Source organism: Galeopterus variegatus, unplaced genomic scaffold (genome assembly GCF_000696425.1).
Source record: "Galeopterus variegatus unplaced genomic scaffold, G_variegatus-3.0.2 Scaffold7201, whole genome shotgun sequence".
NCBI classification, from domain to species: Eukaryota; Metazoa; Chordata; class Mammalia; order Dermoptera; family Cynocephalidae; genus Galeopterus; species Galeopterus variegatus.
The window spans coordinates 62,582-74,579 of NW_007733312.1; the positions used below are offsets into that span (position 1 = coordinate 62,582).

The following is an 11,998-nucleotide window of genomic DNA, read 5'->3' on the forward strand; positions in this document are numbered from 1 at the left end:
TTTAGCCTGCTGTCCCCTGTGGCTCCTTAGACCTCCACTTCCTCTGCTTGGTCTAGCCTAGAGCACCGTCATTCTGCAGAAGGACTTGGGGCTAGAGCTCCAGCTGTGTAATGGTGGTGATTTGCTTGGCTCTGCCTTCTGAGCCTGCTTCTCTATGGATGCTTGACAGGGAGAGCAAAGTTAATTCTGAATATTCCTGAATCTTGGCCGAAGTAACAACATGTGATTTTAATCTCATAATTGTCCCCAACATTCTCTATATATCTGCCAGATTCCATATTTCTCTCTCCTGGACACAGTTAGATAAACACTGCCAAACCCTTGGTTTTAGATTCCCCAACTAAACTCCATGTAAACCAACCTCCTTCTGCTAAAATACTTTGTCTTCAGACAGAATGATAACATTCCAGTGTTCTTTCACATCAGCCCAGTTCTGATTGAGCCTTGATGACACTGCATTCCAGTGGAAATCTTGCTTTAATTGGACATGATGATTTCTCCAGTTTTTTTAGCCCTGAACTTGCAGACCTTCTCTTTCCATGGCTTACATCTCTAAATAGCTAATTTGTCCACTCATTAGGTAATCGATCCTAGTCTTTTAATCACAGAGCTTAATCTTATTACCGAGTTTGGGGCTTCTATGTTTAGCCCATTTCTATCTGATGTTGTTTGCTAAATTTGTTGATGACCGTTCTTCTAGAGACACATGAATCCATATAAATGGAAAATTTGCTAACGAACTTATTTTTGAACAGACTAGTTATACTGAATGATTATTCATGGCAGGAATATGGGGAAAATTTTACTTATCTCTGTTCCAGGAGAATCTGCTGCAAATACCATAATATATTCTGAATGATTTGAATGATCTCAGTAAAGCGGTTTTTCCCTCTGTCAAAACCTTGACCCAGGAAGTAGAGAGTTCTCATGACTAAACATGAAGATAAAGAGTTTAAAAGAATCAAAATGGACTAGAGTTTTCAAAATCACATGGTAATCCATTATTATCCAAGGATTATCTACATAATTATATCATTTTTATACAAAGTTAAATTGAAAAGTGTCCTTAGAGGTTCAATTTCTACACATTTGAATACATGATAATACTGAACTTCAGTTGTTGTGAGTAGATGAAATAGAAATGATTTTAAGTTTATTGGACTGAAAAAGCAGGGACACTATTCCCAAAGCCAGTAGGCTTTCTCTTTAAGGCTACTTTCCTTTCTCGTTAAATAGCAACATCTACTATGAAGTGCATAAATCTACAGGCATGGGAACAATTCTGAATTTTTGATAGAAGGGGCCAATAGTTTGCGGTTTCAGGAAGAACGTTCAGTTTGGAAATGTTCTGTTACAGTAAATAAAGGAGGTGCATAAATCTACAGGCATGGGAACAATTCTGAATTTTTGATAGAAGGGGCCAATAGTTTGTGGTTTCAGGAAGAACGTTCAGTTTGGAAATGTTCTGTTACAGTAAATAAAGGACAGATATCTCGACTGAAAATCTCTAAGATAGTGCTCCAGTGTGTCTTGTACTGTTCTTAGGTTTATTCATCAATATGCGTTAACTCCCTTGGGCTGAGAATTTATGGTGATAAATCAAATGCCTCCTCCCCTCCCCTCCCCACTTTTCAAGCGATGTTCACCTACAGAGCCTTTAAATCACACAAATTACTCCCAAATCCTTGGTTCTCTCACCCAATTTAAATAATCAAGTGATTTTGACTCACCAAGAATGACAAAGACATCGTTACTGCATTGAGGTGCTTTCTGTAGTTGGAGGAAGACAATGTCTATACATTTGAAAAACTGAAAAACACACTTGTGTGTTTCAGGTGAATACATAGGCGCAGTGATCAGAATAACAGGGAACACTGAGAGGGTGGAGTTGGTAAAGGAAACCCAGCAAGAGGAGCTGAGTATTGAGTTTTCAAATGATGTAGAATTTATATTGGTGAAATTTGAATTTAAGAGTCTTTCATGGAAAATTTCCTTAGAGACCGAAGCTTTTCAGCTTTCATTAAATATTTAAACGATGTTTAAATGTGTTCCAATTTTAGAAATCTCAGTTAGCTAAGCTTCTGGTGAGAAAGTCACTCTGATAATAGAGCAGTTGGGGGCAGAAAGCCCAGGCCTCCTAGACTGGCACATGGGTAAGAGGCAGCCATGGTTCTGTCCCTGGCCACGGGGCCTTCGCCAGCCTGGCAGAGTTGAAGGCAGGTGGAGGGTCGAGCACACCTCAGTGCTGGAATGGTCCTGGCAGTTTGGAAGTGGTAAGGTCACCTTAGGAGAGGTGGAAGTAAATTTTTCCAATGTAGCATAAAGGGTCAGAGACTCACAAGGCAGGGTATCCACAAAGTGGTACCCAACCCTAGTGCATGCCCATTGTCAGTAACACCATGTCTGCTGAAAAGTGAGACACTGGGTTGCTGTTCTTCAGTAAGAGGTGTAAGTCCCTGCCGTAATTAATGGCCAACTTCATTTTGACTACAATGGCAATGAGGAAGTTCTTACACAAGACTGCTAAGAAAACTTCCTGCCACCCACCAGTCACCAGGTGATCACTTCTCAAGCTCTGCGGCAACTGGGAAAAGAAAGAACAGTGCCAGTGCTGAGGCTGGACAGAGCCAGGGGCCCAGTCACAAAGGGCCTTTCCCCCAGGCTAAGGGGCCTCCACTTTACTCTTAGCCAGTGGCGAACCACAGGGGCAGGACACCATCAGATCTGTATTAAGGTCCCCACCAGACGTAAAATCCTTCAGGGCTTTTTACTCATGTCTGTGAAGTGGCTTAATTACTAAAATGGGCCAACTGAAAAACCAAAGGACATGCACTTTGTATGTTCCTGAATAAAATTAAAGTTTTCTTCCTTTTTCCTTTGTGTGGGGATGTGGTCTGGGATGGGCAAAGGCAAAGTCCGGGGCTCACGGGAGACGTGTGGTTTGGAGACAGGAGGTGGCGGACACTGCCATGGAGGCTCTGTCAGGCTGGACCACCTGCAGTGCAGCCGTGAGGTTCTTCCTGGCTTGCACGTTCCAGATGCCAGCCTTGGCAGGGCCTCTCCCTCCTCTGTGATGCCAGGACCCTGGAGAGAGCAGGAACTCGGGACTGGCTCAAGACGACTGACTGAGTAATGAGTGGACACAGGGTAGCTTCCAGAGAAAAAGGCCAGGGCAAGGACAGAGGCCATGAGCACTGTGCAAAGGCCAAAGATGTTGAGAGCCGGACCTGGCTGGTGGCTGAGGAGATGGACCAGGGCAGTGGCTTTAAAAGCTACTTTGATGGGATTTGGGATACTGACTGCTGGTGGGGCTTGCAGAGACAAGTGGGTCAAGAGTGGTTGAAGCTCTCGACCTGGCAGCTGGAAACTAGACTTTGGGGAGAGAGGAAGAACAAGCTTTCAAACGAGGATAATGTGCGTGGTGCTGGTCACATGAAGCAATTTATTTATTACAGAAGAGTTTGAACTCCCTTATAACCAAGGTCATCCATATTTATTACCAAAGCAAATATATCAAAGAACTCTTTGAAATGCAATTAAATTTGTTTATTGAAATAATATAAACTGTGAGTAATCTAGACTATTTTCAGTATATAATATAGGTGTCACACATTTCTCTCATTAACTAAAGGAGATAGATATCAGATGAAGCACGATAGTAGAAGAATCTAGAATAATAAATATTATGGGAGGTCTCCCCAGCAAGCGACAAAACTAACCCCACTTAACAGATGAGGAAACTAAGGACCAGACAGCCTAGCATTCCTCACTCTACAAATGTTTAGGGCACTGACCATGTGCCAGGCACTTGCTTGGTGCTGGGGATATGAAAGTAGACAGAACACGGTACCCGTACTCAAGAGCTCATTGCCAAGACAGCAGATGATCCGGGAAGCAAGAAATTATCACACAGTGTAGTAAGCACTGTGAGAAAACCATGCTCAAGCTGCAAGGTGCAACTAACACAGTCTTGGGAGCCACTTAGAGAAGGTCGTGTGTGTGCTGACCTGGGAAGGATGAGGGAAAGTCAGCGAGACACAGAGGCTGTGAGCCAGTGTCCTGGGAAGGCCAAGGGCAATCATAGTGCATTTAATAACCAGAGGAGTTGGAGTACAAGGGAACTCTGGTCCTGGACTTAGGGCAATAGTCCCCCGGCTCCCAGTTCAGTGCTAGATTGGAGCACTACCTGCCTATTGACAAGCATGTGAGGACTCAGCACATACATGATACTCTTGCATAGAAAAAAGGAAGCACATTTCTCACTCTTAACCAGGTGCAGACATTAGGATTTTCCAAACTCTCTTGCTTAAAATGTCCCTTTTAAGGAATAATTACTTCATATTATAGCCTTTCATTTCCTTCCACAATATTTATATCATTTGGGTCATGCCATAAAGCCCTAAAGTCTGGAAGGAATTTTGAGAGATCATTTCACCAGTGGCCAAGGGAGCTTGGGGCAGGGGTCAGTGGGAGCAGTCTGGCACCCTGGGCAACAAAGGGGCATTCTCTGCAGGGAACTTAAACATTAATAATGAAACTGACCCAAATCACTCTTCTTGTTATTATCACCGTCAATTCTTAACAACGTCTAATAAAATACTCCTCCCTGCTAAGGCCAACTGCTCCTCCTGACCCCTGCCTCTGTATGCCATGGCACTGAGCATGCAGCTGCTCACGCAGAAAACACACACCCAAACAGGCTTAGAAGTATCCTAAGTGTCCATAGTAGCCATCCAGTTGGCTCATATTAGCACATACTCTCTGTCCAATTTTCTTCTGTAAACACAGCGTTAGTCAAAATCAACATACAAAACAACCCACAGCAATGTTTATCTTCCTGAAATTACATTTCTCTCCAATGAAGATTCTCACCCCGACCAGTCTCAAATCCGTGCCAGCTGGGCCCCTGCAGCGGATGGCGGGTGCTGTGGCTTCTGCACAAGGCTCACTCGGAGCAGTGCTCAGTCATCTCCTCTGGCTGGGCTGTTTGGCACGTGCTTGGAGGACTGAACACGGAGGGGTCTTTAATACCCAGCTGCACATCAAAAAAACGCATTGACAGAATCACACTGTAGTTTTTGGTGAAGGTTTCCTGGACAGGATAACAATCCTTGACTGTATAAATGCCAATCCATGTTTCATCTATAAGAGGAAGAAAATTGACTTTTTAATAGAGAAGACAGGCAAAGTGCCTGTTTTTTTTTACAATGATAAAATGTGCATAACATAAAATGTACCATATTGGTGGCATTAAGCACATTCACGTTGCTGGACAGCCATCACCACCGTCCATCTCCAGAACTTTGTCATCTTCTCAAACTGAAACTGTACCCATTTAACCCTAAGTCCCCTGTCCTCCTTTCCCAGCCCCTGGCAACCAGCATCCCACTGTCTGTCTCTATGAATCTGACCACTCCAGGTACCTCATTAAGGGGAATCCCATCATTTTTGTCCTTTTGTGACGGGCTCATTTCAGTTAACACAATGTCCTCAGGGTTCATACATGTTACAGCATGTGTCAGAATCTCCTTTCTTTTAAAGGTTGAGTAACTTTCCATTTTACAGAGAAGGGTACTTGAGAAAGTTTGTGGAAAAATGGAATTAGAATCTTTCCATGATCTATTTGAAGTACCTTCGTACATACCACATTTTGTTCATTCATTTGCTGATGAATCTATGGGTCATCTTCACCTTTTAGCTATTGTAAATAATATCACTCTGAACAGGGGTGTACAAATATCTATTTAAGTCTCTGCCTTCAGTTCTTTGGGGATATATACATAGAAGTGGAATTGCTGGATCATGTGGTCTCTGTTTAATTTTCTGAGGAGCTGCCATACTGCTTTCCGCAGCACGAAAGTCTGTGTGTTTAAAACAGTCTTGGGATAGACATGGTGGCAGCAGAGCAGAGAAGAGCCACGCAGAAAAGCAGTTGCTTCGCCATTCAGAATAATGGGAGTAGATCTGGTCACTGCAACATTAGGAGGTGATATGGGGGTAGGAGAAGGGGGCGCCCCATTCAAATGTGTGCCTTAGAAAAATGCCTTGGGGTGATCCTGAAAAGTCTAAACCAAGTCTAAGTCTGTAAGAGTCAAAAAGAGGCAGAAAGGTACAGCTGGCTGTTGAAGGCGGAGGTGTTGCAAATATGATGCTTAGATCCTAGTGTCACATGATTAGCAAAGTACACATGGGGACTTAAAAAGCTCTAAACAATTTAATTAAGCTTATACATTTTCATAACATCTACTTTCCTTAATGGAAGTGTTTTTCTCGTCATGCATCCTGAGATACAATGCTTAACCCTTCTTTTAGTCCTTACAGGCTCTAGCTGACTTTCTGTCAGACCACTCCTGGACAGTGACCTTCTCCTGGGGACCCCCGATGGAGTACTGATCTTCAAAGGTGGAGTTCTGAGGAATGTCAAGAGGATCCCAGGGGTCCTTCAGGGCGATCTTTGAGCACTGCTTGGTGGCTTGTTCAATCTGAAACATTACTCCATCCTTATACAGCAAAATATATTCAAATAATCTAAAAGACAGATTGAGAAAAAATAGTTTAGGACTTTATGTTACAGTTATTATCCCTTTTACCAGCATAAAGGCCAAGGCTTTTGTATAAATTATTTTTAAAATAGAAAAAAATTAGTTTTACTTTCTAGGCAATCGCACTTATTTATAAACACAAGACACATGAAACAATCTGCATATGAAATACTTTAACTTCAGAGGTTGAAATTGAATATTCATTAGACAAATTCCTATCAACAATCTACTATATGCCAGATCCTGTGCTTACGATACAAACATGGGGAAGACACGGCTTAACAGCTGGCTTGTGATCTTTCATTTAGCCACAGGGACACAGGAGGACTTGACTATTGGTTTGGTCAAGTTCTTCTTGCAGCACTAAGTCAAGGAATCACAGAGGTATACTGACTGCAGGACAAGAACCCGCAGAGGACTGGACAGACAAAGCCCCTGCACCTCATTGCCTCAGCGGCCTATCAGTCATGAGTAAGGGCTTTGTTGAATGCAGCTGCACCACACATGGGGCTCCTCATATACCCAGAAAAGGCTCAGGGGACCCCTGAGTTTGCCTCCCTGATCTGAGCCTCCTCTCATGACGATGTGCATACCCTTCATGGAGGGAAGCAGGAGGCATTCCAAGGCTGTGCCCAGGAGTTACTGTGCATGCAGTGTGGCTGCCAGTCCTGTATCTTCCTGAAAGCTAAACAGTCCTGGTGCTGGGTGAAGCCTGCTGTGTCACCAGGCATTTCCCTGTCCATCCAAAACTCAGCCACTGCTGCTGCTCAAGCACAGTGGACCTTGCAGCACTGACCTCAAAAGGGTACATTCGCAATAGCTACAGGTGGAAGAGCCTAGAGAGGTGGCTTTTCATAAGCAAGTGGAGATAGCCAACAAATCACCTTTGTGAGGCTCACTCCACTACAGGAGCCTCCATGGAGGATGTGAGCTCTCCAGCCCACGTGTGAGCTTAAAAATGATTTTTTTAGGAAAAAATATTGTAAGTAATAACTGCCTATATGGTCAAAATATTGCCACTAGTGGTATTATGCTTTGGGTTTCTATGAGCTAATATAGAAATACTCATATAAACATGACTTCATTTTTTTTTGTCTTTTTCCATGTCCGGCAACGGATCGCAACCCTCAGTGTTGCCCCTGTACCGGACCGGGACCGGCAACGGGATCGCAACCCTCGGTGTTGCTCCCGCACCTCGCTCAGCCAGTGAGCGGGAACCGGTCTGTATGTGGGATCCGAACCCTCGGCGGGAGCGCCGCCACGCTTCCCAAGCAGCACACTATCGCAGTGCGCCACCGGGCCGGCCCCATGACTTCATTTTATATATTTATGTACATCCTGCTTATTCCAGAAAAGATTTGAAATGGCTTACAAGGGTGAAAAAAACCCAGACACATACCTTTAGAAGGGTGAGTGGATGTAGGAAGAAAAGTAAGTGCACATTTTATGAGATTTGGCTCTAAAACGAAGCCTACCTCTTATAGTACGCATGCAGGGTCCACATAAAACAGTTAGCCCCTCCCTCGAAAAAGTTTGGGGTTGAATTGTCTCTATTTTCTCACACCCATTTATCCCCCTGGCACTCCACAGCCTGCACATTCATTGAACAGGTACAAAAATATGAACATCAACTTTTAAAGCATGTCCATTTGTAAACATGGGAGTTTTTGTCCATTCACAAATCTTGTACTGTGACACTTTAATGACAAGTGGGCCACCCAGGAAACACCTATGTTGTAGACCCTCAGGGTATATGGTTGTCTTCCTGCTCCTCCACTCACCATTAGCAGCAGCAGCATGTGCCTGCCTCATTTCCAGGTGTCTGGGAAGTAGACAGTCACACCCAGCCGTCGCTGACATTCCAGTTGTGCTTAAACCGCGGGGAGCATCCCAGCAGGATATGCACCTATGTGCAGGACAGGGGGTTCCCTTCTTGAGGTTACTGCCTTTACCCCCCAAATCCACAGGGCCACAGAAGTGCCACCTTAACTGCCATGCTTGTCACACACAATTTTGCCACCCTCACCAGAGCTTTCTGGACCAGAGGTGGAACCAGACCCAGTGTGAAGCAATCAGATTCTCCCTGGACTTGTAGACTTGCGGCTGAAGGTCTGTTAGCCAGCCTCCTTCTGTGGCCAGACATGGCATATGCAAACTCAGAAGCCACGGGAGGCCACTTCCACCACGGGAACTGAGTAGGAGCAGAGGATGAAGCAGAGAGAAGCACTAATAAGCTGCGACTCCACAGCCATGCACCCTGTGTGCATTTCTCTTCTCAGACACCTGCAGCGTTGTAATAAGCTTCCTCTGTTCTAATAAACCTTCCTTTTGTGGCTTGCAACTTTTTGTGCTACTTGTGACCAGGACTCATTTCTGATAGAGCTGAGGACTCCAGAGCTCCATGTGGAGCCCTGGTTAGCAGCTGCCGGCACAGCTAATCTGGGGAAGGCCCATGAGGGCCCTCTATGGGACCATGGTCATTCACCTGCCGCTGACGGCTGGGACAGCAGGAAGAAGTCTCTGCCAGCATCACGGTTTCCGTAAGGCCAGCGCTACCCATACGCAGAAGTAAAATTTAATTTTAAAATGAAAATTTCAGACTTGAAACAATCATTACAAGATGTTATCTGTTAAATCTGAGTGGTCTGAACACAGGTGTTTGTTATGGTGTGCTTTTCTGTGTTTTCAAAATATTTAATTTCTTTTTAAAAAGGGCACAATTTGATATTAAGGTTATGTTGTCAGTACCTTAAGTAAAACTAAAAACAATAATTTAATGGAAACAAAATAGAACCGTGTAATTCATTTTTTTCAGAATCCCATGTGAATACAAATACTCATTCTGTTCCATAACAAATTTTAGAAAAGATTTTAGTGATGCTTTAGTGGCTGGTATGTTTATGTGAACATATTAGTAGTTAAGATGTAAGTTTCTCCATCACAAATAGGATACAGGGCCCGAAGCCTGATAGGGACAGGAGGTCAAAATTCAGAGATCAGCCAAGGTTGAAATGAGTAATTGGCGTGGGGTGCTGTGTGGGAGATCCACCGCAGACCCGAAGGATTAGCACATTTCAACAGAAACTGGATCCCCCTGGGGGCGAGATCAGAGCCTGGCTTGATGTGGTGGTAGCTGTGAGGGCCTCATAAACTACACCCCTGGGGTGCGGCAGGCAAGGTGAGGTTCTGGAGTAGATGTGGGGGACCAGGAGGCAGACCAGCCCTGGGTCAGCAGCAGCAGGCAGGATCACCTCCTTGATGGCCACACACCAAGCAAAACACAGTTCCCAGGGAGGGGCAGGCGAGCGTTCCCACAAAGGCCCCACGCCGCCACCGGGCCTCCGCTGTGAGCCAGATCAGGCTGGCCTGGCAGCCAGGGAATGAGAAGGCCGAACTCTCCACGGCAGCCACATGCAGAGACAGGAGGTGCCAGGGCCTGTTCTGCTTCTCACCACATGGAACAAAGGATTTTTATTGCTTTTAACAAAATTCTCAGCTGCACTGACAATTCCTATTGTTTTCTGAAGATCCATTTTCCTAAAAATTTGGCTCTATTATCCCCATGTTTTCCAAAACAGTGAAAACCTGCAGAAGTTTTCTTTCTTTTAAAATTACCTTTATGTTTTTTTATAAAACTAATTCATGTTTATTATTAAAAAATTCAAATAATACAGAAGTGGAAAGGGAGGTGAAAATTGCCCAGAAACTCTAACTTACAGAAATAACAACTCTGTGCATGCTTCTAGACATATGCTCTCTTAGATCTATCTTTATGCAACAGTGATTTTTTTAATTTAAATTTTTTATTTTTTAGTTGTAATGTACACATAACATAAAATTTGCCATCTCAACCATTTTTAAGGGTACAGTGCGGTAGTGTTAAGAACATTCACATTGATGTACAGCCAATCTCCAGAACTCTTGCAAAATTGAAACTCTATACCTCTTGTATAATAACTGCCCATTTATCCTCTGTCCCTAGGCCCAGCAGCCGCCATTCTACTTTCTGTCTCTATGAGTTTGACTACCCTAGGTACCTTATATAAGTGGAATCATACAGTATTTGTCTTTTTGTGACTGGCTCATTTCAGTTAAAACAATGTCCTCAAGGTTCATCCATGTTGTAGCATGTGTCTTTCCTTTTGAAGGCTGAATAATATTCCACTGTATGGATATACCACATTTTGTTTCTCCATTCACTTGCTGATGAATGCTTGGATTGTTTGTACACTTTGGCTATTATGAATAATGCTGCTATGAACATGGGTGTACAAATATTACATTGATTTTTCAACATGTGTACTATATGCATTTTGAAAAATTATTTGTTTCTTATTTGCATATTATTTATTTTCTTACCTGCATTTTTTTCCTTATACACTTGTGAGTCGTAAATAACCTGCATTTTAAATTCAACAACTTGCCCTTGATATCCTTCCAAGTCAAAAAATAGGGCCCTGTGGAACTGATTTTCTTCTAACTTGTTATGAAATATTTTAAGCGTGTGAGTTGAAGGATGAGTATAGTGATTACCTTTATATCTGCCACCTAGACACAATTGGTTACATTTTGCCATACTAGTATTTGTTTTATCTATTTTCTAAATTTCTTCAAAACTTCCACACTCAATTTTTCTCCAAATTATGTTAAAGCTGTTTTTTCAAATGAGAATCCAGTCAGGGTTCCCTCTTAAAAATCTGGAGCGGTACTCCTGCCTTTTTTATTTTTTACATGGCACTGACTCATTGAAGATTCTAGTTTCAGAGATATTCCACCTTCTAGATTTCTTTGGCAGTTTCGTCATGGCATCATTTAGCTCGTTCCTCTAGCTGCTGCCATTCCTACAAACTGGATGTGAGGTCTAAGGGCTTGACTGGATTTGGGTTAAAAACGTGTGGACAGAGCATGTCATTGGTGAGGCTGTGCACTTCAGGCTGTATCACGTGGAGACAGGTGACGTACTTTCCCATTGTTAGTGCTACTAACTTTGATCAAGTTATATGGCTACCCAAATGTCTCCGTTATACAGGTGTTTCCTTCTGCAATTAGTAAGTAATTGATCAGTGATACTTTGTGATGCTGGGAGTATGCTCTTATCCAATAACAATCACCAATAGCTAGAAAACCATTTTCTGAATCAATTATTTCACTGGCAGTTGATCTATCTGTTGAATACCATTATGGACTTGTGGGTTTATATTTATTCAATGTATGACTAAAAAGTAGTCATTATTCCTTTTGATACTCAAATTGTCCCACGTTTGCTCAGTGGGAGCTCCTTCCAGCTGGTAGGTGTGGCTTCTGGCACGACCCCATTAGTCTCTGAGTGCTTCCTGACTTTGGGAGACAAAAGGCGTCCCAGGCTCACCTTGGCCTTTCCTTGCTCCAGATCTGGGACACGCCACTTCTCTTAGAGACTCTGGTGACACTTAGTGGGGAAACAACTTAGATACCAA

The 11,998-nt window shown here is 43.3% G+C and overlaps 1 protein-coding gene across 1 annotated transcript in view; it reads right to left on the minus strand.

The window, feature by feature from the left end:
* Window positions 1-3,422: 3,422 nt before the first annotated feature.
* Window positions 3,423-11,998, minus strand: part of EPDR1 (ependymin related 1) — a 25,224-nt gene continuing 16,648 nt past the window's right edge. The window contains 2 exon segments of the mRNA XM_008591704.1: window positions 3,423-5,142; window positions 6,320-6,528. Of these exon segments, the coding sequence (XP_008589926.1) occupies window positions 4,946-5,142; window positions 6,320-6,528 (406 nt within the window). The 3' untranslated portion in view covers window positions 3,423-4,945.